Source organism: Apus apus, chromosome 5 (assembly GCF_020740795.1).
Source record: "Apus apus isolate bApuApu2 chromosome 5, bApuApu2.pri.cur, whole genome shotgun sequence".
NCBI lineage: Eukaryota > Metazoa > Chordata > Aves > Apodiformes > Apodidae > Apus > Apus apus.
Window position 1 is genome coordinate 59,020,307 of NC_067286.1, and position 27,398 is coordinate 59,047,704.

Below are 27,398 nucleotides of genomic sequence, written 5' to 3' on the forward strand. Positions count from 1 at the left end.
TGCTTAGCAGAGAACACATTTTGTTACATTAGTTGTATGACAAACCTCGCATCTGTAGTTTTCAGTTTTTGCAAAGTTGTTTATGAATCTTAAGAACTTCTTACAAAACTCTCTTATTTGTAATGGGTGGAATATTTATTTTTAAAGGTAATATACTGTTGTAGACTGATAGTCATATTGTAGAGGGACTAAATCTCTAGAGAAATACACTTCAGGTGCCAAGGTCCAGTGACCATCAGATAGGTCTGTCTGGTAGCAGATCACATTGCTGAGGGACAAACCCCCTGTGATGAATATGCATGCATGCAGATAAATACATTCTGCCAAAAGAAAACTGCTTTTTTTGTTTGTTTGTTTTTCAGTGTTTTTGGAAGAGGTCAGAGGTAGAGATGATGTGCAAAAATATCTATGCACAATATGTTAACCCTATGATAAGGGTTTTTCTTTAGACAACTAGAAATATTCAGGAATGAGACTTTTGTTCTCTAGAACCTTGTGTTGGGGAGATAAAATGTCTACCCCATTTAGGATTCAAGCAGCAAAAAACAAAAGATAGAAAGTGGCCTAATACTCTACATGAGTCAGATGTATTTTAGCAAAAATGCCCAGTTTGGGTATAACTGAGTGGTGGACTCTAAAGGTGAATGATAATTACTAGTAAATGAGTCTCTTGTTTACATTGTTTTAAAACTGAGTTGTGCCATTCTGTGATGGAGAAGATACTATTTTTAAAGGAATAGTTGGTATTTTAAGATAGACATATGTAATGATAACACAAATAACATAAATATCCAGTGTAACACAGGCAAACTTGACAGGTTATAGGAGAGTATTATATAAATATATTTTTCTTCTCTTTTGGTGAATGGGTCCAGATCCTGAATAATCTGAGATCTTGATCTGAAGATCAAGCAGTTGCTGCAGAAATGGTCTAGAATGGGGATATATTTTGGTTCACCCGAGAATGTGGGAGAACTGTACAGTAACTGCAAAAGCAACATAAAACAGATTTATTTATTTTCTGTCATTCAGAGACATCTCCTAGGTTTGGCATTATGAAAGAGGGCATTCCCTTAACTAACAGCTTGACTAATTTGAGTTACTGTCATAAGGTGTTGAATAAGTAGTCTGAGCCTAGTGGATGACTCAGGGCAGCTGGTTGAGCCTAAGCACTAGAGTGCAAGGAGAATATCATGAAGGAGGGAATGATGTGGTAACCTCTTTCTTGACAAATAAGCCACGTGGATTGCTTGTGGATGCAAAGTCCTCATGTAGCATCATTGAGTTATGCTTTCTAGTTTGCAAGTTGGCAAGGAGATGTCATCCCAGTGTGCAGGTCAGGATGTATTTTCAGGTTTGCCTGTATTTTCTCATGGCTCAGCCAGGATGTAACATGGATTTATATTCTCAGTGCTCAGGAAATTGCAGATGAGCAGTGAGTGCTGTGGCTGGTGTTCCCCAGGGACATGTTGCTGCAGATGCATCTCCCTTTGCAACCCTGCCTGTTTTTGGAATAGTATTCCAGCTTGAGGTGTTGATTCTGATCCCAAAAGATCTGAGCAGGATAGATCTGGTATTTAGAAGACTATATTAATAATAAAGACCAAGCCTCATAATTTTGTTCTTGTTTGTCTTTACTACTACAGTAAAGAGGAAATGTGTTTAAGAAGTTGAGCTTTCTAGGGGGCCCATTTAGGGGCTGTAGAATGAACTCCCAGTTTGTTTCCATATATTCCTTCATAACTTTGGAGTATGATTATTAAATCTTGTCTTTTTCTTGTACAAACATAGTATCTTACATGTGCAGGTCCATAACATTCATACTCCATTACAGACATTGCTCCCTCTGCAGAGAGAACAAGAGAGCAAACACGTGATGGACAGATGGATTGTGCAGTGCATCCGTGGAACATACTGGGAGACTGTTGTAGGAAATTAGCATAGATTAGGATAAGTTATTGACTAAACTTATACTACCAAATGAGGAGGGAATGGAAATTAAGTTTTCAGGGTTCAATTAAACTCTTCTAAATGTATAAATAGGGTTACAGAAATTTGTATTTTTTTAATGTATATTATTTAAGTTAATGAATGTAAATATTTTTAAATATAAGCCTGAGCTCTTAGGCAGTGGTTTGCATACATAGAGTAACTCCATTAATTACTTCTTTCGCTGGAGACTGAAGTACTCCTGTGACTTCAGGGATAAATTAGTGGGTCAGTATCAAGCAGAGAAGCAATCCTGACACTTGTTCTGAGCCCATTTGGATGAGAGTTATGGTTTGGCTTTCGGTTCAGCTTTTTTGCAAATGTCTCAGTGTTTCTGAATAAATTGCATGGAGCAGCTCTGTCGTTTGAGGAAAATGAATATTGTGTATTTTTATTTAGGCTTTTGGAAGTTTCAGATCACTTACTTAGTAAGGTATAATTTTTGCACTCTTAAAAGAAGTATGTACAGCTATAAAATTTTATAATTATTTCATTATGTACTTAATGCACTGAACAAATCCCAATTCAAATCCTGGACTGACTTGTGACCACAGTTAGAATGGAAAGTAAGATTGCTGTGACATGTTTGTGTTCTAGTTTCTAATGATCATTATAGAGCAGAAGCTTCTCATGTCATGCAGAAAAAAAATTGTGATCTGATAAGGATCTTATCAAAAGGAAGACAATAATCCTCTTAAGGATTCTTCTGTCTTAGGTCAGCAGGCCATCGTGGGTTTTTTGCAAATGTGTTTCTTAGTAGCTTGGAACTTCTAAACATGTTTCTGCATTTTAGATTTTTTGCCATCCAAGGAACCTGGAAACTATGAGATGTTCATTATAAATTGCTGGTCTTGCCATTTTCTGGTATTTGCCTTAATTTGCAATGCAATGCAATGGAAAAAAAAAAAAAGCAGCACACATGATGTAGCAAGATAAAGTTGAAGCTGCAGTGTAATCCATCATTCTCTCTAAAATTAACAGAAACAATGTATAAGGTAAAAGTGATATGAGCATAGCATGACAAAGTTGAAATAATGAGCTGAGACTTGTGTCTCTATTGACACTTGAAATTCTAGTGCTCTAGTAAAAACTGAAGAATAGATGGAGTATGACAGGGTCCTGGAGACTAGCTAGGCAATTATGAACACACTGAAAAACAGCCTGAAGACCTATTAGTGATTTAAAGGAAAGGAAAACAGCAGCAGGGTGATGCATGATACAAAAGTAACTTACTTTTGTGTAGCTTTGCTCTACATCTGTAATTTGAGAAATCACTTGGAAAATGAGATAGATGTCTTTGTTTACATGGTGCTCCTGTCTCAGATCTGCCTGATGAGTTCTAGGGTAGAGGGGCTCAGCAAGGAAGCAAGTTCAGCTTATTTTGGATTTGCATTTGAGCTACCTTTATCTTTTGCTGTTCAGATGTTTACAGTTTATACATGACTTTAATTCTGGTGTACAGCTCCTGGTAGCTGAAAGGAACTAATGGATTGTTCCACACTGGAGGCATTGCCAGCTAGAATTGAGTAAAGGTGTAAGGAGTAACATTTATTTACTAATACTGGGGTCTCAAAAAACCCAACAGCAAAGATTTGTCATGCAGAGTTAGTCTTGTGTTTGTAATGGAGCATGATGTTAAAATTAACCGATCTTTAAGTTTGTGGATACTTTGCTTCTTAGACTAAAGATGCTCTAACACAGCTCTGGGAGCTCCAGAGGATTAGTTGATTGTACTAGGTTTTAATGTTGCCTCCCAGCATAGTATTGTGTTGTTTTTTTTTTTTTAACACTTAGCTAAATTAACAAGTCAGTGCCTAAAAAGAAAAACATCAAGCCATCACCAACCAAAAAACAAACAGCACCAACCAAAAACCAAACAGCCCATCAAAAGACCCCACAAATCTTGAAATTGGACATAGGCTTATATTTATCTAAATGTAGAAAGTAGAAAAGAAACAGTTTCTGTTTGTGGTGTTTTGTTTATTGTTTTTTGTTTTGTTTTGTTTTTTTTTAAAGAACATTTAAAATCCATCCCTGATTTTTTTCTTTTCCTTTACCCTTGGACAACACTTTGAAAAATAACCAGTATGTCTTTCATATCCAACAGTAGAAGTTTAGGCAGCAGGTGTGTGGCAAAGGTATCCTGATAATTTCTTCACTACCTCAGGTCAGTATTCTCAAGTGGCAGGACAAACCTGGACAGCAGCTCTCTCTGGTGACTGTTCAGCAAACCTAGTGGCTTCAACTCTTCTAAATGAAGCTTAGCTTGCACTTTAAAAGTGCAATTCAATAATAACCTACTTAAAACAAGTAGCATAAACTTTCTGAGACAGTTTGAGAGAAACTTGAGTCAGTCCAAGAAAATTTGCCACAGTAATTCTCAGTGTTTCAACAGAGTATTTTTGTCTTTATTTGGAAATTTTTAGGCCACATATTCAATTTAGGAAATTGAAATAACATTTTTGTGTATTTTTGCCAGCCTTTTTGCTTCCCTTAATAAATAAATTAATCAGTAATAATTGTTTTTTAAAACATTTGTAACTATTTTTGAGGAAGGAGGAGAAGGCAACCTATGAAATGTGTGATCAGCTCGGGGCAAAAAATTAGTATTAATTTGATGTCTAGGCAGACTTTCCATAAATAATACAATTGGGTATATAAAAGATGTCGGGGAGTGTCAGGAAGCTCCAGATATGTAGCTGCGTAGTCAAATCTAGCTGCTAACCACAAACTCATTCATTTTCACTTTGCTTAAACACTTCGAGCTCCTACGAGCTCCTATATTTTTCCTTTTAAAATATTCTGCTACTTCATGGTGTTACCTGTTCCCCAAACAACATTTTCCAAGTCTCCTGCATAAGCTCTCCGTCATTCTTTCTCTCTTGGTCTTTTAATACATTTTTATGTTGTTGCTTTGCCTTCTTTGACTTCCCACTCTATCCCCTTCTCATAATACTCACAACTGCTTTCCCTTTCTTCCATCTCTTCTGAAGTTATTTTGTACTCTCATCCACTTGCTTTTCTCCCATCAATTTTTCCCCAAAGTTTGTAATTTGAATCCTTTTCCGTACCTTCTCTGCTGTCGTCTTTAGCCTGGATAATTTTTGGCTTGAATGTACTTTAAGTTGAGTAGGTAAACTTTGACTGTCTTGGATTATTCTATTAATCTAAACTCTTCCCATTTCTTGAAGAACTCTTACAGAGGGCTTGAAAGGTGGTGTCAATTTATTAAGGAGGAACCAACCCATTGCAGCTTGATTATGAAAAGTCGTGGTCACTGCTAAGTGGTGTTTATTAGTACTAGTGTGAGGGACACTGTAAACTACCAAATATCATGTGAGTTTCTGTTTTTGTGTGACCTAGAACAGCGATTGATATATCGAAATACCCTGGTAATCTCATCTTCCGTTAGTTTCTCATGAGTTCTAACTATCCACTATGCATTTCCTTGATACTGGATATAACTCCGTTTCATAATGGATTCATCATGTTACGTTGGCAATGAGTAAGAGAATCCAAACTTGTAAACCTGTGGCACCCTGGAAGCTCTCTTCTCACTTCAGGGTGACACATCATCAGTGCTGATTTGCATGAAGACAGTCTTTTTGCTATGGCTAATCATTTGCTTTGACAACCAGACTTGTGGTCTTGGTCCACTTCCAGTTTGGAAGATGTCCACCCCACAGACACTCTTGGTGTAGTCAGTGGTGGAACAAACAAGTTTTGGTCAAAGATTGCCAAAATGTGACCTGAACAGATCTTTTCATTGAAAGCATGATTCTGGATTGAGCCATAGGGGTCAAAGAGAGGTTTAAACTGTTCCCTGAACCATGCCTGCTGTGGAAGCAGGCAAAAAGTTTAATTGGAGTTATTAACTTTAAAAGTAGAATTTTGAAAAATATGCTTTATTGAAATTCTTTTTATTGTCAATTTGTTGTTAAGTCTTGGTCTTGTGAGGAGGGGCACAGCAGCCCTTCATCCATGTGTTCTATTAAGGGGCTGAAGCTTGTAAGATGTTACACGCAAGTAAAGGCAGAATTTTGATTAATATATTTAAAAGTATATCTATGCTATAAAATTTTGTCAGTGTATATGAGTATTTCTTAAGAAGTATCCTTGTTGCTTGTAATGGTCCTCCGTGTGCACACAAAGCTCTCAAATCAAATGCTAGGTCTACCCTGCTTTTGGACTGCTCTGCCCAGTAAATTATTTTTGTTGAAAACTTCTGTGAAGTGGTCAGGGAGTGCTGGCAAGCAGTAGAGAGATTCACAATATCCAGGATTCCTGGGAAACTACTCAGGAACTCCTGCTTTGTAAGAATTTACTCAGTTTGATCAGGGAGAGATTCATGGTAAGGGAATGAATTCCCTATTTTGTGACTGAAGAGACACTGATTACCAGGAACAGTGGTGGAGTATATCCCGTGTTGCACTTCTAATAATGCATTTTGAGTGTGCTGGAAACTATGTTAATGGTGCACTTTGGTTTTTTTGTGCATGTTCACTCATGAAAGGCAGCTTGAGTCTGTCCCACTGTATCTATTACTGTGTGAATAATGTTGGTGCTGGTTAGACTTTATATACTTGGAACACAGTGCCTGACTGCTGCCCTGCCTGTATAATTATTAGGTACAGAGAATGGGTTGGGAAAACAGCTTTGAAAAAAGCATCTATTATAAATGAATGATTACTGACTTCACAAAGCATTCATAATATTGACAGGCAGTCAGGAAAATTAAATTAATACAATCAGGTTAGCGATTACTTTTCTCAAGAAGTCTGTGTAAGAAAGAGAGGGCAAACATTTGTACTTCTTGGCATCTTAAGACCAATATTCTAGTGGGAAAAGTGGCTTATAGAAATGTGACTTGTTATTATGTGCAGGGGTTTATGTATGGCTGGTTATGTACTGGGGACCCTGAGTTAGCTAAAGCTGTGAGCTGGGTGTCACTAGATGTCCCCTTGAAGTAACTTCTCAGAAGAACAAAAGGCTTTCAAATTCAAATTGGCAAGTTTTATTTAAATAAAAGCTAGAGAGTTAGCTTCTTACAAAATAGAATCTTCATAGGGGCCTGTAGAGGCTCGATGCAGACATACAGAAATTTGTCAACTTTGTGCAGGTAGGTCTGTTCTTCAGTAGTTGGTTACGTTTAACTCGGTGACTTGGTGAGTGGTAGAAAAGCAAGGAGGGGTTTGTTTGGGTTTTTTTAGAGCTTTTTTGTCACAAGGAGATTTTACTTATCTAGAAAAATAATCCTAGGTTTATTTAGTAGCTGGAAGATAGAGAAACGGAACTAAAACTGGGGAATTATTTTGCCATTAAGTATATAGGGAAATAATATAGAAAACAATCTCAGTGGATGGAGGCAAGTGCATAGAGTTCTCAGATGTTAGGAAACTAGAAGGAAGTTCTTAAAATTATTGTGAGACTTGCAATAAAAACATGCAATCAGATTTTTACATCTTTATTTGGTAAAAGGATGGAGAAGGCAGAGATTGAAGAGATGCCTGATGAGAAGTGATGGGCTAGTTGGATTAGGATTATTTTGGAAAAAGGCTATTAAGAAGGAAGCTGAATTGCTTTGGCTATTTTAGTATTTCACCCGTCGTTACAATTGTTGGTCCATGTCTAAAAAAAATTACAGTACTTTGTAATTTTTTTCTGATAAATTTGGAAACCACTTGATTTTGTTAAAGGCTCTGCTTCCATCTTGATTATTGTTGTTGAGATGTATTAGTACTTGTTTCCACTCAGCCAGTTTCCTTTAAATCTGTGAATACTAGGTGTATTTTAGAAACTCTGTCCAGTTTTACGTGGCTAAAGACAAAAATTGACAAGCCGAAATACTAACTCGTAGCTAAGACCTTGTTCTGAAAATGAGGGGAGTTCTCAGTAATCCAGACACAAGTTTATATTTTCTTTAAATGTTGATTTTAATACATGTATACTCTCCTGTGTGTTGGGCATAAATTGCGCATGCCACTTGGTACTGTCATTTTGAATTGATTTTATAGATTAAAGTATTATAGGTAGTTACAAAGATTTTTTGGAGCAGTTGCTCAATTTTCAGGTTTTTCAACTGAAAGAGGGAAGGTGGTAATATTGAAGGTTATTACACTTGTGGGCCTAAATGTATGGCTTTGCGTTAGCACAAGCATAAAATGTTGCAGAATTCATTGAAGCTCTGAGTGTCCATCTGCTGAGAAGGAAATGATTTGCTGTTTTCATCAGCTGACTGCAAACATCTGTAACAAGCAGCATGTTTAATTTCAAGGCATTGCATGAAAGAGTTCAGCTCTGCTGTGGAGCTGAGGAGGTCTGTACCCAATGCCAGTGCATGCCCTGCTCTGAGTGGTGGCATGAGGGTGGCTGGTGAAGTCCATTCTTAGTGACCTTTCTGTAAGGTTTCTACAGCTGTGAAAGAGGTGTTAGATGATTAAAGAAAACACACACACACACCCCAAACAAAAAAATAAAAAAACTCCAAACCAGCTAATGTTATGGTTGAAAACTGGGAACATGGAATACAGATTTTATTGATTTCTGCTGCCCTTTTCTTATGCTGTGCATATTAGGACCCCTCGAATTTGCCCTTGTTTACTTCTCCTGTTTCCAAGTAGAAAAAATCCAGTCACTAGGTATTACCCTGGTCCCAAGGCATCCTGAATTGCCAAGAACAATGAGAAATACTATTGAATGAAACTGGTTGCAATTTTAGTTTGTAGTGTGAATGGTAACTTGCTTAATAAAGAAAAGTAGATGTGACCAGAACAACTGGGTTGTGGGGTTTTATTTTGTGGGGCCTTGAATTTTTGTGTTGTTGCTTGTGGGTTTTTTGGTTGGTTTTTTTTGTTAGTTTGTTTGGGGTTTTTCCTATAGTTTGCGTGGCTTAATGACGTCCTAATGCTGGCATGAAATTCATGTAGTGTTTTAGAGTGGTTTTTCTTGAGAAGAACTTAATTATATTTTTCATTTTGTTCCCACACCCCCAGATATTTAACTAGAGGAAAAAAGAAAACAAACTTTTATTAGTTATTTTAATGCTTTAGTCATTTTTTAATTTCTATTTAATACTGACCCTAGTTTAAAATCAGTGTAATCCTGAGTCATTTGAGTCTTGTTGTAACTTGTGCTGAATTGTATCTTAATGGATTCCCATTTGATTTCAGCTTGTATTTTTCTTTGACCAGGATATCCTTGTTGGCCAAACTGAATGTGTGCCAGCCAGGTAGAACAAAACAACCAAAACCACATTATGTTCTTGTAACATCACAGATCATGTGTTTCCAAGTTCTGTGGGGGTTTACAGATAGCATGAGAAGGAGTGAAAGTATTAAACATGATACTCTTGAAAAGAAATCAGTTGCACTTTATATATTAATCTCCTTTTTATTTTATCCCAGCTTGTATTTACAGTCTATCTTTTGGAAGAAATTGTTTAATCAATTAATTGTTGCCTGCTTGCTAATAACAGTGAATTCTGAAGTCCAGTCTCCTTTGTTGTGTTACTTGAAGGCAGGTATTCAAGAAAGCAGTCATAAATACCTTGCTTCCCCAGGACCTTTATGTTCTGTAAGGCTCTAACCTTAGAAAGGTTGCTAATATAAGTGATGAGTTTTTAATGGGTGGGGGCTAATTGCTTTCTCTGAGTTCTTGGCTTACCTTAGTTTTTTGCTGTGAGGCATCAGAACTTATGTGAGACACCTGGCTAGTGAAACAGCTTTAGGGTGACCTGGTTTTGGGACCCTTGGTTTTCCAGAGGTCTTCAGAGGGGACGGTTCTCCTGTGTAGCTCTTCTTTTTTGGGTTCTGCAGGACGACAGATCAGTATAGCCTGTAGGAATATGGGGTGAATAATTACAGTGATATCAAGTGTGGTGGCATAACTATGTCACTTCTTTTCCCTCTTAATTTGCTTTGGACACAGCTGTTGTAGAGATAACCCAAGCCTAATGAGTATGAGATTGGTGTGTGCAGCTTGGTATCATCAGTTGACTTTACCAAGGTCTTGATTGTGGGATGCACCAGTTAGTGCATCCCACATTAGGTTTCTTAACCTGATGAATCCTGTCACTACTGCAGTGCTGTAAGGACAAAAATGTTGAATGAAGTGTTCTACTTTACCTTGTCAGTTCAGAAAACAAGTTGCATCTTTATTTCTGCTACAATCCGTATTTATTATTTTCAGTGTGTAAGCGACATAGGGAGATGATATGAAGTGCCTTGGGGTCCTTGCATCTCTATCAGTAATTTTTGAAACTGTGTATCTATATGATGACCTTGGAATATTTAAATAGGCTTTTTGAAGTTGAAACTAGTAACTAGGTACATGGTTTTAAACAGATTCATGGTGCTTCATCCTTGAAACTACTATAAACTACTACCAACTTCCAGTGTTTGCTAGTATTCCTTAGCTTGACATAATCTTCTGTTAACAGCAAGTTTTATCTGAGGTTGGCTTTTTACTAGTATGACCAAGCTTTAAGAAATAAAAGTCTTTACTATTAATGTTTTGCTAGTTGAAATCAGCAAAAATTTCCATTTATGTCTTGTCTTGTTGCTTGCAAGGGTCATTCACTGGATTATGGTGCTGACAGAGTATTCGTGCCTTTAAAAAAAAAAAAGGACATCAAAGGAAGTGAAGTGCCCTCTAGTCTGAGGGCATACTTTAAGAGTAAAAATGCATATTTAATTTCTGCAACTTTCTGTTATTGTTAGCCTCTTGTGTACAGAACACTGGAGGAACTGAGCCTTCTGTGTACTCTTTTGAGAAACTAACAAACCACTAAGAAGTTGACATGCCTCTTATTACTTCATTAATTCTTTTATCTGCTGAGAATTAAGAAAACAGCAAAAGTAGTAATTAGAATATTCTGCTTACTTTATTGGTCAAGCACATACTGTTATTTTGTGTGAAAACATCCCTGTTGATACCTGTTATGTGTTCATAGTACAGCAAAAAATCCTCGCTGTGTTTAAGTCAATTTGATTTTGCTATGGAAAGTGTCAACATGGGGGTAATGATTGAATCTGAGAACTTGTTTGCAGAATTATAGTCTTGCTGTGTTTTCATATACATATTCATGTATATTCATATATAGTTATAAATTATGCAGTGTTTTTACAAATAGAAATTACTCAAGCTTGATTTGTTTGACAGTTCTTTCATCCTTCTTTGGGGTGTAAGTTAACAATGGTGAATGTCAGCCTCCAGTGAAAGCAGTGGTGTATTGTAGAACTAAGCCTTGCGTGCTGTTGTGTTTGCATTCTCCACTTCAGCCTGGACTTACTTGGTGAACTTTATTTTTGTAATAGCAGGTGATGATTAAATTGCTTCTACAACATGTTGTTGAAGATCTCAAACACAAAATAGTAATACAGTTCCTGTAAGGGGGTTGTTTGTTAATCTGAGCTCTGTTTTACAAAAATTGTATGAATGCTGCTTTCCTTTGAAACTGATCTTCAGCCAGACTCACAAAGATTTCCTTTCTTGTTTCATAGACGTTCCATCTTCAGAGCAGCCTGAACTGTTCCTAAAGAAACTTCAACAGTGCTGTGTCATTTTTGACTTCATGGACACGCTTTCAGACCTTAAAATGAAAGAATACAAGCGCTCCACTCTTAATGAACTGGTGGACTACATTACAATAAGCAGAGGCTGTTTGACAGAGCAGACTTACCCTGAAGTAGTTAGAATGGTGAGTTCCTTCTTTCTCATGGTCTGTTTAAATCCACTTGCAATTCCAGTTACACATTGTGGGCGAAATTGAACCCTGGAGTAGGTGGATTAAATGAGGCCTTTTGTTTTTGTTTTCTGCTAGACATTACTTGGGGATAACTTTCCAAAGCCAAAAATATTAAGTTTTATATGTACTTAATTTAAGTCAAGTAAATGATGGTTATCCTAGTGTCACAAGTGTATGAAAGGAAACCTGCATTATTTCCTGATGAAGAAAGCCAGAAGCAGTAAAATCAGTCCCTCACATTTCCCCTCACCTACCTGCCCTCTACCCCCCCGTTGTAAATAATGAATAATTTTTGCAGGTTTTTTCTCTTTCTTTGGACTTGAACCAAGTTCTTAAATGTGTACTGTAGGCAGAGATAGCTTAAAGTATGCACAGATAATGATTTTTAAATAAGAAGTGCTAAAAATGTTGTATAGAATCAGTGTGAAAATTTCCTGGTTGTATTATGCAGATTCATAGCAGTGAGATTAGGGTAAGCAAGATTAGTCAACAATAAAGTCATACCTTGTATATATAAATTGTCAAATAATAATCTTTTCAATGTAAAAATGGAAACAGTACCAGATGCTAGCTGCATGGTTCATTGTGATTGGCAAAATCAATCACTTCTTTAAAATGTTTATTCTATACCTACCATGCAAAACCCTTATAATCTGTTATCTAAATGAAAAGGCAATTAGTTAAATACAGATTTGGTGATTCTGGTTTCGTAATGGTACTATGTGATCATGGATTCCACTGGCTATGTGTTGTAAGAAAAAAAACACCAATAGGTTTTACATTGCATTATGTATGTTCCATATTTCTTTTCTGACACACAGATACATGCTGTGTTGCTTGTCTCTGATATTTTTTAAATAGCTATAAATTGTCACAGAATCATCAAGCAGTTAATAGTGAAGGAAAATAAACAACATTAAGGTTGTATGGAAGAATCTTTCTATGGCTTCTTTGTGTGTATGCATTGTCAGAAAGCCTGTAATTATGTGATCAGATTCTTCCCCTTCTCCCCCACTCTCTCCTTCCTGAACTGGACCACTCTTCTGAATGAGCTGCTTTTCATTCTGTTGTGTTACTTGTTCAGCGTGTAGTATAATGTACCATTCAAATACCTGTTTGAATACAGAATTACTAGTTCTTTGCTAAATTCTTCTGCTGGTGCTGCACTGTAGTATCTGAAAGGTTTGCGAATGTTAACTTAATCTTACTTGTTCCCCTTGTGATGAACAAATTGTATCATACCCTTTGTATAGACAGAACACTGATGCACAAGTAACTTCATAAAATTGAGTACTTTTTCTGTTAGTAGAAGATGCCTCCAAACTCACCTCCTTGAGAGAACTTGGGTGGGTTTTTTTTTAGCATTTCTATTAGGGAGATTTGATTTTCATGTTGACTTTGGTTACAGTTGTTTACTGCAGCAACATTTGTAAAATGAAGACTTCTCAAGTTAATGTTGTCTTAAGTTGGGCCCTAAGAAGCAAGAATAATTTGATTTGTAACTGCTCATGAAGTTCAATTTGAATCATAAATCATAAGCTATGATGCAGTCTGAAGTTAAACTGCAGAAGAGATGCAAAACTCCTTTGCTAGCACATCCCTGCAGTCACTTCTATTGATTCACAAAACTGTTTTTACATTAAGGAAATGATGCATTGCCTAAATAGTTTTAAAAGCATGGGTTTAAATAATTTACTGAAATATAGTCTGTAGCTACAATATGGAATAGTCACTGGGATTAAAGAAACAGTGTGAATTTTTCCAGTGACTTTTATAGATATTTGCTAATTGAGCTTCAGGAATTCCAGTTTCAGATTAGCTCATTTTTGATGGAAAGCTTTTTGATCTTCTTTTCTCCTGTACTTCCCTGATCCTTTCATTGTACTGTGCACTTCTGCATCTTACTTTGTTCTGCCTTGCATTTGAGCTCCAGCACTGAACTCAAGCTACATTTCCTCTTCCATGCCAAGGTACTTAAGCAGGGGAGACTTGAGAATAATATTTTCAAGTCCTGTATCTGGCTACTCAGTGGCCCCTGACTGCCCAAGCCTGGATTTTTTTAAATAAAAAGATGCCTGAGTCATTAGGGAACTGGCCATTCTTAAAGAATTTGCCAAGAAGTGGTAATTTTAAATTTTTGCACGAAACTCTTCCCTGCAACAGACACCTGTGCTTTGATAAAGGTGTAAGCTATTAAAAAGTGTCAAAACTGGAAAGCTGGCAGATCCTACTTGTGCCTATGGCAACCAGCAGTGCTCTTAGTGCATGTCCTCTCAGAAAAACCTGTGGTTGTGTTCCGTGTGAGCAGGATGCTGAACTCTGCTATTGAGTTCATGTGAGTGAATGCATGACAAATGGAGTGTTCCTACTAAACCACGTCATCAGGGCTCCTGTGCATTGCAGGCATTTTGTGTTTTTAGATAAGCTATCTGGTAAAAGTGCTGTTTTTCTCCTCGTCTTTGCCTATGCTTGGGGCTGTTCAGCCTGGAGAAGAGAAGGCTGTGGGGAAACCTTAGAGCAGCCTTCCAGTACCTGAAGGGGGACTACAGGAAAGCTGGGGAGGGGCTTTTCACCACATAGGGCAGTAATAGGACAAGGGGTAATGGTTTTAAATTGGAAGAGGGGAGATTTAGGTTAGACATCAGGAAGAAATTCTTCACCATGAAGGCAGTAAGGCACTGGAATAGGTTGTCAGGGGAGGTTGTGGAAGCCCCCTCCCTGGAGGTATTCAAGGCCAGGTTGGATGAGGCTTGTGCAGCCTGGTTTAGTGTGAGGTGTCCCTGCTCATACCAGGGAGGTTGGAACCTGATGATCTTTAAAGTCTCTTCCAACCTTAGCCATTCTATGATTCCATAAAAGCAAGATGTCTTCATCACTTTAAATGCAATTATACAGGCCCTGGAGGGAAAGACAGGACTGCTAATATTAGATAAAATACTTTTTGAGCACGTATTGCCTGGTGAAGAGATATCATTAGTCACTTTGTGCTAAAGCATCACATTTGGTGTAACTTGTTCTTTGCAGTAAGTGCATGTTCTTGTTTCACACAGAACTGTGCTCATAGTTGCATACAGAGACATGCTTCTTGAGTGCAACTGCCACTTTTATCTACTTTTGAGGATTTTCATCTAAGTCTCCGACAGTGTTCACAAAGGAGCTGTCAAGTTGACAATCTCTGACCTGTCATGATAGTGAAGAAAACAGCAGTGTCTGTCTCTTGACCAAATTAGTGTCCCCATTGACTGCCTGCCACACTTGTCACCCAAGTGTTTTGATTGAAAGACCGGTGTCTTAAAACCGATCAAAATGGAGCCCAAGTGTTTTGTCCCTTTGGAAAGTCTCCTCCCTGTTATGCTTACTGCTTATGAATCCAGGAATTGCTATTTCCTGCTTGGCCCTTCGAGCTGCTATGATTTGGAGGTGAAGCAAAGTAAACAGGTGACAAAGAACGAAGCTGTTGTGTGAGTTTTAACGTTGTTTAAGAGCAGAAGAAAAGGCGCCCCAGTCTGGGGCTGATACTAAGAAAGTTACTAATATTTTCAAAGTTTAATTGCTAAAGTGCTTTCTTACCTTAATTATCTATAATGCCCAAAATGTGGTATCTGTGGAAGAGCCTTTTCTTGCTTCAAAGATTTATAACCTAGTTTATATTACTGTTCTCTGTTCATGGCCTAAAAGTAGTTAGGCTTTTCAGATAGTAGGTTAAAAAAAAGGTTGCCTATAAAATTCTTCAGAAACTGATATTTTTAATTACTTCTAAAATGTGGTGATGTTATGATATAAAGGTTTGAAAAAGGAATTAGTGGTAGCTAGTGTAACAGCTCCTGGATATTTTTACTGCCAGTCAGCCTAAATTTATGCCATCAAAACCTTAATGCCTAGTTGTAATGTCACATATTTTCATCTTACTCTCTTGAGTATGTGATAAGATGTTGTATATAGTGAAGTGTGAAATCACTTGGCTATCTGTCAACGGGTGTGCATGTCCTTCTTTTAACCACAGAATACAGAAGTTTTTGGCGTGTTACTGGTTACTTAATAAAATAAAATTGAATTTACTAATGGCCACTAAAGCAAGCTTGCGGGGCCTCGTCACTGTCATCAGTGTCAGTTGATGGGAAAAATAGTTTGGATTTGTGTTAATGGCCATAAGCTGGACGGATTTATTCAGGAGGGTATTGCTCAGTGCAACTGCTTCCCCTGCAGCTTGATGTGTTGCTCAGCTGGACATGTAACATTTTTTAGAATTAGGCTCGTCTTAGGAAAAAAGGCCCTTGCCAATTAAACCACACTCTGCTTAGAAGGAAATGCCAGTAATAGGACTTTATGAGCCAATAATTGACACTTAATCTAAAATTTGTCCTGTCTGAGCAAAATGTGGAGGCTTAAACTAATGATGCTGATTTTGCTGGTAGATTAAGCAGTGGTAGTTGAATGAAATAAATGTTTGTTGTTATCTGTGGTATCCTAAAGGGTATATGTAGTAGAGCTTTTTGTGTTTTCTGGGTGTTAAGACATAGATTGAGGAAACAAATTTCTTTCATTTAAAAAATTGGCTCGGAAAAATGGGCAAGCTGTTAAACTGAGAAATCTGGATGAACCTTGTTGTTAGTGAGCAACATTTCCGCTCTCCTACTTGCTTCTTCAGAAATTGTAAACCCAACCCCTGACATACACTGTGATGTTTATGCAACATCTCCAGATGGCTGCCAGCCCATAAGAGATGGCTAATGAAACTTTTTTGGGATGCACCTTTTAGAGAGGAGTAGTATTACTTTGTTCTCTTTTAAGTGCAGAAGTGCCACTGGCCTCCTGTTGTCATCCTCATCTTTTCTGTAATGATGAATCAAGTAAAATAAAAGTGTAATCCCTGTAGCCAAAATGAAACATCGTTTTGAGTGTCTTGTGGCTCAGAAGCTGTGTTGAGCAACACAGTGAAAGAAACTTTGTTAAATGAATACCCAAATAAATGCCAAAAAATGTATTTGAAAGGTCAGATTCTGATTTTCCTTTTTCTTTCTTTGTTCTTCTATTCTTTCTACTGGCATAAATCCAGAGGGATTGCATTCCTTCTGCTGCAGGTTTGTCTCAACAGATGTGAAGGCTGAGTCTGATCGGAGTTTGTTTGTGACAGACCTGTTAAACATAAAGAATATCTTGTTAAGCCATGAATTTTTTAGCACGTTAAGAAACCTATTTTTAGGTCGTTTGCTAGCTGTTAGACTTTATAGGCATTATGAATTTATTTATTTTCTATAGCTTTAGCTATAGCTTATGACTAAGTATGCCACCCTGCTTGCTAAATGTTCATCCTGTTTAGAATTTTTAATGTTAAAATGTTCTTGGAATGAGATTTTTATGCAAGTGTACCTATAGTTAGTCTTACCTTTTTTTATTTAGCAAAAACCCTGGGCAAATTTTCCTGCTGGTTCTTGCATTAGATTCTAAAACATAATACTGAATGTCATTTTGAGTTTAAAAGAAATACAGTCTTGCAAGAATTTACAATGTCTCTTCTCTAATATGAATTTTATATAACTTGAGGAATTCTGTATAACTTTAGGAATGAATCTTAAACTCAACTTTGAATCAGTAGAAGTTGGATAGATAGTTTTGAAACCATCTGAAATGCTGAAAGGAAGGTGCAGTGTCTTCTGACTCCCAAAATGGATTTCAATTAAAAATTGTCATGTAGTTGCAGCCGTGATGGAGCAAGCATGTTATCAAAGTTTAAAAAAAAAAAGGAGAAAAATCACATAATAGTTTACATTCTGATCTTGCTTCTTTAAGGTGATTTTTTTCAGCAAGAAAAGAATCTAACTTTCCTGCATTGCTACCAAATTCTTCTGTTTTTTCTTACTCACATTTTTTGTGTAGCTATTTGTACAAAACCCACAATGCTTATTAAAAGCAGAGGCTCTGGTGTTCTGTACTTCTCTCAAAACATCAGTTGGAGGCAGCTCCTCTTACAGTAGTTGTCCCTAATAATTTTTCCCGACAGTGTGTAATTACATTTACCTGGATCCATTATTCCTCCTGTTGGTTACACAGACCTTTCATTTGTCAGGTTTATCTGCATAATCGTACAGTGACTAAGTGAAAAGCAAAGAAATAAACTGGAAAAACATTTTTGTTCCAAGAATTAATTGTGGCAGATTCGGTTTATTGGGGTTTTGTTTTGTTTGGGATTTTTTGGGGAATATTTTTTCTTTTCTTTTATTATTTTTTTTTTTTTTACAAAATAGTGTAAAACTCCTCCACCCCTGTTTCGGCTGTGTCATCATCTCAAATACCTTCTGAACACGTCTGTAGATAGGCACAATGTGAATCTTCTGGGAGATTGTTTTCTCGGGTTTTGAATTCTTTGTTTTGTTCTTTGGTTTGCAGTCAGAGACAGTGTGAGCTTTGTAATGCTGTCTAGAGTTGAAGTTCATGTGTTCACAGAATCTTAGGGGTTGGAAGGGACCTCGAAAGATTATCTAGTCCAACCCCTCTGCCAGAGCAGGGTCGCAGAGCACATCACACAGGAACGTGTCTTGGTGGGTTTTGAATGTCTCCAGCAAAGGAGACTCCACAGCCTCTCTGGGCAGTGGTTCCAGTGCTCTGTCACTCTCACAGTGAAGTTTTTTCTGATGTTACATGGAACCTCCTATGTTCCATTTTGCACCCATTGCCCTTGTCCTATCATTGGACATCATTGAAAAAAGCCTGGCTTGTGTTGGCAGGCTTTCACTTGTTCTGGTGCCTGCTCTAGAGTTGAGGGGCTTTTTCTGCTAGTACTATGCTTTAATTGGTCAAGATATTTTGAGTTACTGCTATGATTGTTTTAGATTGTATAGTATTAGCTGGGCACACATTTAGTTCCTGTTCAGATGGATCCTCTTAGACCATAGTTACATGGAGATAGCGATGAAGAGAGTTTTTACTAGTAGTATACCCTGTTATGGTTCAGGTCTAGGTGACCTAAAGTGGAATTTCAGAGCTCTGGTTTGCAGCAGCGAGAAGATGTACCCCGGGGTTAATCTGTGCCGGCACCTCTGGCTTGGATTGTGAGTGGACTCTCCAGGTGAATCTCCTGTTTGTTCTTGCTGCACTTTGATGCTTGCAATAAAGAAGCCTTTGAGTTTGTGAATTTGATTCCTTTAAGACGAAAGATCTACTCCAGGGATGTACCTAATGCTTTCCAACTAGCTAATGGGCTTCAGTGCAAGAGATCATGAGAAACTCCTCCCTCCAAACATACGTACTGTGGTCATTGGGTAACTGAGCACCACCAGCTCTTTTCTTCTACAGACTTGCTCCTCTTGCACTTCTCTGCCAACAGAAGCATAGCCTTAGGATCTCAATTTTGCCACTTGCTCATCTGTATGGGTGGAAGCTGCTACCACTGTTGAGGTGGGTGATGGTAAGCTAACAAGTTTAGGAGCCCTCATCTAGAGGTAAATTCTTGCAGGTTATTGATTGAATTTTTAGAAGACTTAAAGGTCAAGATGAGAAAGACTGTTTCACCCCCCGCCTTGTGATCTGGATTGTTGACTGTGTTCTCAGTCCAACACAGTTCAATTTATTGTAGCCAAGCCAAAAGTAATGCCACTGGGGGGAAAAAAAGACATACAATATTAATCCCTGAAAGACTTTATTTGTGCGAGCACTCATGCAGAAAAGGACCCATCATTGTATCTTGACTATCTTAATATGAGTTTCAGATACAGTGCAGTGTTCAAACAAGTGAATGTTGATAGAATCAAATGGCAGCATAGGGAAGAAAAGAGGGAAGTGGTCTGGCTTTTTAAACATACCCCAGTGCACTTGTGCACAGGTGGGAGCTCAAAGAAAGGAAGCAAAAATAATCATAGGATTAAAACCAAAGAAGACAATGATTTCCTGGTTTCAGAAGCTCTGTTTTTCCACTTAGCAGCACAAAAGTTGAGAAGTGTCATGTCAATGTAAAAATATCTATCAATAGATACATACTGCATATGCAAATATATATACAGATGTAAAAGAGATCTGGTGTTTTAATGAGGACCAACAGGGAATCAGGCAAATTCAACCTTGAAATCAGAAGCAGTGCTGCAATTAACTTAGTAGTAAAACTTCAGGGAGGAGAGAGCTGGTGGAATCATAATATTTTAAGATAAAATTAGACATTTTGTTTGGTAAGATACACTTTAGCCAGGCTTCTGGGAACAATTCAGTGTGTTATATAGAGAGATTATAGCTGAGTGACTGCAGTATTCACTTCAGGCTTTAAAAGATGTCAGTCCATAAACAATATTAAAAAAATCCACATATGCAGATACATTTCAGAAGAACAAGTACAGTGGCTGTTCCAGGGGCTGTTACTGTCTCCCAGTTAGCATGGCTTCATGTTATGGCTTAATTACATTTTATTGTTATAGTATGTGGTTAATATGCACAGTAGTTTTAGTAAGCATGGTGTGTGCATTGGTACTCAGTTGCAATTTCATATATACATGGTGTTTATTTGGATGGTTCCACATACTGGTAGTAGAGGAACAGGTGTTCCCTGTGAGCTAATTGGGTCTTCATTTAGCCTGTTTTATATAGCTAATGTATTTAAGCTTCCCTGCATGTATGTTTGTTTTCATTTCAGGCTCCATTCAGGAAGACTATTATTGATGAAAATCTTTGTTTCAAACAGCACAGAGTAGGAGTACTGAGCTGAAATCGAATTTGTGAGATGTCTCTGTTACAGTGTCGTAATTTTTGTAGCATTCCAGTAAGGGACAACAAGCGGACTTGTCAAAACATTTATTCCTGACTTCAGATTTAAGCTATTTAGTACTTTCTTTTCTAAAAGTTATTTCATTTATAAATGTAGTGATAAAATCAAAGCTTTCTTGAAGTTTATTACTTATAAGTATATATTCATAGTTTTGTAGTTCTGGATTGCCAGGTACCAGTCATGAGATCTCTTCAGAACTTGCAGCTCATTGTGGGAGTATCAGAGCGACCATCCCTATTTTTTTATTTTTTATTTTTAATGAATTGACAGTGACCTGTAATAACCTGGAAATTTTTTTTTTTTGTCTTGCTTCTAGCTGAAGTTGTACCTGACAGATGTACTGACATGGAGGGAGCTTAAGAGGTGTCAGGGCATCTCCCAGTTTAAAAATAATTTAGGCATTTCCTGCTTGATCTTGGAAATTTTAGATCTAATGCCAGTAGGTAGATTTTACTGATTTCTTAAATTGGTTTTGGGAACTTGGTTGTTTAAATTCTGCAGAATGGGGAAGCAGTGATGTACTTTCCAAGTACATCTGTTTAGTGTGTGCTCTGAAAGGGGCAGTCACAGAGGACAGCATGCAAGTGTCTTTGAGGACACAAGAGATTGGTCATGATACAACTTTCTAGATATTGAAGTTCTGGTGTGCTTTGCAAAAGTATTGTCTGGGCTTGGAGGTGTTCCTAATCCATGGAAGGCAGAAGTCAGTATTGATCAATAGTCATTTACGATGGGTACGGGAAAGGAATTGTCAGGGACTGTATGTGCAGGCTGGCAGGGATGTCCTCTGGCTTGATGATCCAACAGAGGTCAGAACAGAAATGATTCAGCTATCTAGCCAAAGGAATTTTGGCATGCTGCTTGGGCCCAAGGATAAATACTAAATAGCTAACTTGTGCCTATCTGAGAAAAAAATATTCTTTCTGGATTTGTTGTAGCAAATTCCCATCTTTGTGTGGTGGCTGTCAAAGTCTCTAATGTACAGCTGGGCAGTTCATGCATGGAAGAACTTGTTGCCTTCAGTTCTCCCTTAGAGGCCTATAAACATTAGCCACCCAGAGGCTACTGATTTAGATAAGCATGCTATAAATTGACACTGCATGTAAATGAGCTATCATGCTGTGTTTTGGTGATTAATGTGATTGTAGTGGCACACATTATCTATTAAAATTATGATAACCTGGGGAAATCATTTTGAGATAACCTGTTCTGTCTGTTCTTCTCAGGAGAATATCTGCATTTTGGCTCCATATAACTTATCTTTACTCCTAATGCAAAAAAGAAAATTAAAGAGAGCAAACTGTGTACTAAGACTGTACTCTAACTTGCTTTGCATTTACTCCTGCATGTTAATTTTCTTAGGCAAAAACTTCCTTTTGAGTTGCCTTTTGTTAATAGGCACTCCAGAAATTAGACTGTTTTTTTACAAGCTCAAGATTGAGGTGTCAGTGCTGGCACTTAACTAATTGTTGCTGAAACCTTCATACTTATGTCATGCTGTTAAGGCCCTGGCACTAATTGCTTGAAGCTTGGTTTGACTTAATTTAAATCTTTTAGGAATTTGTCTTAGTTTATCTTTTTATTCTGACAGTATGTATTTTTCCTGCAATTTTTGCTTGTGCCATACTTCAGTATTTGTTCCAGTTTTAAGCCACAACGGCTTATGAATAATTACGTTTACTCTGAACTATTGGTACAAGTTTCATTAATTTGTGTATGGATAAATTTGCAAAAAAAAAAAAAAAAAAATAAAAAAATCTTTCAAATGAAGTTTAAAGCAGGGTTAAAAAAATAAAGCTGCAAGACTGCCTTTGGTTTTGCTAGTTCCCTATTTTGGTCCAAGGCCTGAGAAAGTCGGGATTTTTTGCCTTCTATTGCCCTGTGCTCTAACACAAAAGCAACTCTGTCCTGTTAATTCTTACCACTTTCCTCCTCTCCTTGCTTTGTCATGTCAGCAATAGTAGTAGTAGTATCTCAGGAATCCTTGAGGCAAGTAAAACTATAACGTTTGTATTCCTGTAATAGTTATTTGACTTCTCATGAGACTAGAAAAATTGTTTTGTGGAGAGGCTTTTGAGATAAGTGAATGAGACAGGGGAAGAGGATAGAGGAGGAGGAAAGATAGTATCACCTAATACATTCTAGTAATCACTTGGCAAGTGTACATAGAGGACACGGAGAGTTCAGTATCTATCACACAGGCCATAGTAGGTGCTGTGTCTGTTAAAGTTGAAAGCCATGAGTCTTGAAAACGAGATTTACATGTAAGGTGAAGGCTGCTGTGAAAAATATGTTTAACTGTAGTGAAATACACCCTCTTGTGGCAAGAAGGAAAAAGTCCAAGCAGAAACCCGTGTGACCTCTCCTTTCCCTGCCCCCTGCTCACTGTTTTGCCTTACTTATTCTTCCTTTGTCCTTGCCTTATGTTCAGTGAATATTCCTCACTGGTATGCACCACGTGTGCTTTCCTGCAATTCTCTGTTGTTTCATCTTTCTCTTTGGGTGGTACCGGAATCTGTTCTGTTTGTCTTGCAAATTCTGAAACGTCACTCTGTCTGTCCCAATCCGGTTTTATCAGTATTTGGATTGCATTTAAACTCTTGGCTTTAAAGTGCCTTTATTTACTAAGTTGCCAACATATTGAAAATTTGCCTTACAGACTAACTTAAAAATATTTACAAGAGTAGAAGGCTGGAAAACTAAGTAAGGCCATTGAAAAACATACTAGTTTTGTTTCTTAAATAGCTTATTTGTCTGAACTCCTATGGAAGGGTCATGTATAGGCGGGATTAGGAGATAACATGCTGCTTTTCCCAGCTGTTTGATTAACCTGCTTAGAGATAGGTCAAATGCAGTAGCAGAGGGCAAAGAAGACACAACATCACCTTCCAAGTGCAAAAAAGGCCCTACAGCATGTTTGCAGTTTATCAGATTTGCTGCATAATAAGATGTACCCTCCATTCAGCACTATAATTAACCCAGGAAAGCACTCCGGTTCAGTCTTTGCTGATAGCATGAACCTCACAAAGCCAAGCAGTCTCAGCAAAATACCTCCAAATAAGATTAAGCAAAGCAAATGAACCATGAAATAAAATGTAGGCTAAGTGTTGAGCAAATGCTGTTTGTTGCTTGCATTTAGTACCAACTTTTGTACTTGGCATGAAGCGTCCAGGCATATAATGCGTGAATAGCACTGACAGTTGGTAACAAGTGCTGACAGATGAGACCTTAAGCAGATATCATTAATGTTTTCCCTGTGCAGAATAATCAAGTGTTGTATGAAAACACTGGTAAATGCATATTGATGGCATTTCCCACAGCTCCTAAACAGACATGCCTTTCAGCCTGTTGATGCCCAGCAGGATTGGGAATTATATGTTACAGGGCTCATCTGGGACATGGTGGGCAGAAATGCTGGCAGACTGGGTAATGCTGGGGTACCAGTGAAAAGAAGAAACAAAAAGACCTGGAGAAGGGAAAGCCAGGGTTCATGGCATGTTTGTAAAGTGACAGATTCCTTATGCCTGTGCTGTTGCTAAAGAGCTTTGTCATACAGCAGGCAAAATACTGCTTACGTGAGAGAGAACAGATAGAGTGGGTATAGACGTAGAGAGTCCTGAAATCTAGTACCTGTTTAAAAAACAGATCTTACCATTCTTTCTTTCGCTTTTCAGGTATCTTGCAATATCTTCAGAACTCTCCCACCTAGCGACAGCAATGAATTTGATCCAGAAGAAGATGAACCCACCTTGGAGGCATCGTGGCCACATTTACAGGTTCATGATAAGTTATTTCAGAAGCAATGCTTATCGTTGCTTAATGTATCTAATAACTTTCTCAGTTTGTTTTTTTTTTAACTTGTGAATTAGAACTAGTTTGTGAAACAATTTTTACCATTGTTCATGGCTATAATATAGTACCTATAAAAGTGGGACAGTACTTTGTGACATTTGCAGAATGTTAGTTTTCTTTCAAAATTATATTGCTAGTGTCCCTCATTCCTGTTTTCATTAGTTGATTTAAACATTATTTGCTTTCCAAACTGCTCTGATGCACAAGTGTTTTTCAGCAGCTTCAGTAAGAGTATTGTGGGGATGATACTGCTAGCAGTTTTGATTTAATGAGGAGGGTGGTTAACTTTCTTACAAAAGCACACAGGTGTTGGCAGCTGATCAGAAAAATGGATGAGAATCTACATCCCTATCTCTTTCCTCCTCTCCTCGGGTTAAGGTTTGCTTTCAGGTGTTTGTAGCAGGATGTGTGCTCACTGCTGTGTATCATCCCTTTCCTCTGTACCCCAAGTGTCAAGACGAGGAGGTATTTTGAACAAAGAACATAGACTATTTTTGGAGAATGTCTCATTGATGCTAATACAAGAGATTCCTTTATAGAAAATATAAATGCAGATCCTGCCTGTGTTAGTCAGCACAGTGACTTACAGCACTAGTAAATTTAGAAGTCTACCTGATTAACAGGTTGTGGAGTCTGAGATTTTCTGTGAGCAAAGGAGCACAACTGATCTCAGCTTGAAATCAGGATTTTATTGGATAGTTGCATGCACAGTCCTTGCCTGTGAATAATCTGTTTCACCTTGTGCTCTCAAATTTAGAATCTGTTGAGATGTAGGTTTCATCCCTTTTCATCCCTAAATTTCACAAAAATCAAGAGTCTTAGAAGCTTTAGGACAGCTCTGAACGTCTCTGCCTATCTGGAAAGTGCACTGGTGTACATGTATGTCCTCTTATTTTCATTGACACTAGTGCTGTAGTTTTAGAAGTCATAATTTACCTGGAAGTGGCAGAATTTCTTTGTGGATGATCTACCATTTTCAGGAAGAAATGCACCAAAATATTTGTGAGTTAATGGAATTGATTTCCTGATGATTTAACATTGGTTATGTAAGTTGTTTTTTCCACATCAAACTTGTAAACCTCTCCCTTTTTTTGATTTGCTGTTGGTTTCCTTTTAGAACTCAGAGATCACTGACATAAAGCAGCAGAAGCAGCAGTATTGCAGCATGTTGGTGTTTGCATGGAAAACTTCAAAATTACTTCAAAATGCAATTTTTAGTTTCCTTTCTCCTTTTGCCATCAATATGCTTACTCACTGAAGTGAGGAGGAAAAAGTTGTCAATGGCTGCTCCTCTTAAAAAAAGGTGCAGCAGAGAATTGCTATCTGGTAGCTCATCTGATCAGTGACATGTCAGAGTTACTGTCTTGTGAGGCCACAGCAGTCCCTGTTCACTTCACTTCCTTTTTGCCTGCTGTTTATACTTTTTTCTTCTCCACTAAATGTGAAGTCTTTTGCTGTCCCACTGAATAGTTTAAGCAGAGATGGAATTGCATGAATGTAAGCAGGTTTTCTCCAGCCCTCAGGCTAATCTTTACAGTGAGTTAGGAAGTTCTGAATAAATTCTGGTTTGTATTCTACTTCTGTATTTCAAGCTGTAGTGGAATGCTGCTCTAAGCACTTTCTAATTTAATTTAAGTATTTCCAACTGTTTTGCCAACACTTCCGGAATTGTAATATCTGTATTTGATGTGACTTCAGCACTTCAGAGGGCAGTTTAAATGTACTTTCCAATTACTCTAGGAAGCTTTACAAGATGATAACAAGCATTGCAAGATGGCAATGCCTGTTCTTGGTGATGAAATGTCTTTGACTGAGTTAAGTAAGCAAAGCTAACTTAAAAAGCTCATGTAATTAATTCTAAGGTTTAAGACATTCTAAAATAGCAATTTGATAAAGAAGAAAAATTTTTTTCATCTTTGGAACCTTTTGCTCTCTGAAAATTCGAGTATCCTGTTTTCTAGCAGGACAATTTAGGGAAATACTTGAAAATATAAAGAGTTATCAAGACAAACTAAACCATGGGTGGTGTTTTGTGTTGTTTTTTTTTTCTTTTGCAGCTTGTATATGAGTTTTTCATACGATTTTTGGAAAGCCAAGAATTCCAGCCCAGCATTGCCAAAAAGTACATAGATCAGAAATTCGTATTGCAGGTAAGCTGATCTGTTTTCTTTCTTTGCTTTTGAAAACATTTCTTTAAAAAGGTTTTGTTTAGAATTTGAAAGTGTAACTTTGTTTGCAACAGAAAAAGGCTAAACAAGCATAGACAAAGTTTTCTGTCTATGGAGACAGCAGAATTGTGTGTGTTTCTATGTCAGTCTTTGTTGGTATAGATATACAAAATAGTTGGTTTGGCTCCAGTTTTGATACATAAATCAAAATATTTGACCTGCGGGTTATGGGAGGGATCTGAAACAGTACCTGTTGAAAACAGAAAGATTTACCAAGTAGCCTGAAAATGCTACAGTCTAGAGAGACTACATGAATGCCAGTTTTAATGTGTCTTAATATTATTAAAATATTTCTGTTGGAAGGGTGAATATTTCCCCCTTCTATCTCTGCTGGAGAGCTGGCGACCAGGGCAGAAGTTCATTAAGAAACCTATTCCCAGTGCAGTTCTGAGAGCAATGATTCTGTAGTGGTCAGGGAGGAAGTAAATCAAAAGGCTACATAAAGATCAAGCTCTGTTAAAGCGTAGAAGAAGTAGTAGCATCAATAATAAACATCGGCAAAGAATGGGTAACTTTATTTCTATCGTTTGCTTGCCTTTGTTATGGCTAAATGGAATAGATGGCCTCTGTCAGTCAGCTGGTGGGCAGGTATTTTACACAGATTTCATCTTTCTCCTCCTTGTGTGCAAGCTGGGCTTCTTGTGTGTGTTGTTATTTCATTTGAAACTCCAGTAGGTGCTGTTCTCTACTGAGGAATTTTCATCCAGGCCTTGATGGCAGAACAGAGATTGCTGAGGGAAGGTGTTTTCTGGAGTAAGCTTGGACACTCCACAGACAGGACTTTTGTCTTCAGCTTGCAGGAACAGGCCTGTCTTGTGTTTTCTGTTCGCATCGT

At 37.6% G+C, this 27,398-nt stretch overlaps 1 protein-coding gene across 4 annotated transcripts in view; it reads left to right on the forward strand.

Moving 5' to 3' along the window:
- Window positions 1-27,398, forward strand: part of PPP2R5E (protein phosphatase 2 regulatory subunit B'epsilon) — a 75,178-nt gene that overhangs the window by 31,534 nt on the left and 16,246 nt on the right. For all 4 annotated transcript variants that reach the window (XM_051621375.1, XM_051621377.1, XM_051621376.1 and 1 more), the window contains 3 exons: window positions 11,490-11,686; window positions 24,158-24,259; window positions 26,393-26,485. In XM_051621375.1, the coding sequence (XP_051477335.1) occupies window positions 11,490-11,686; window positions 24,158-24,259; window positions 26,393-26,485 (392 nt within the window). The remainder of the gene's footprint in view (window positions 1-11,489; window positions 11,687-24,157; window positions 24,260-26,392; window positions 26,486-27,398) is intronic.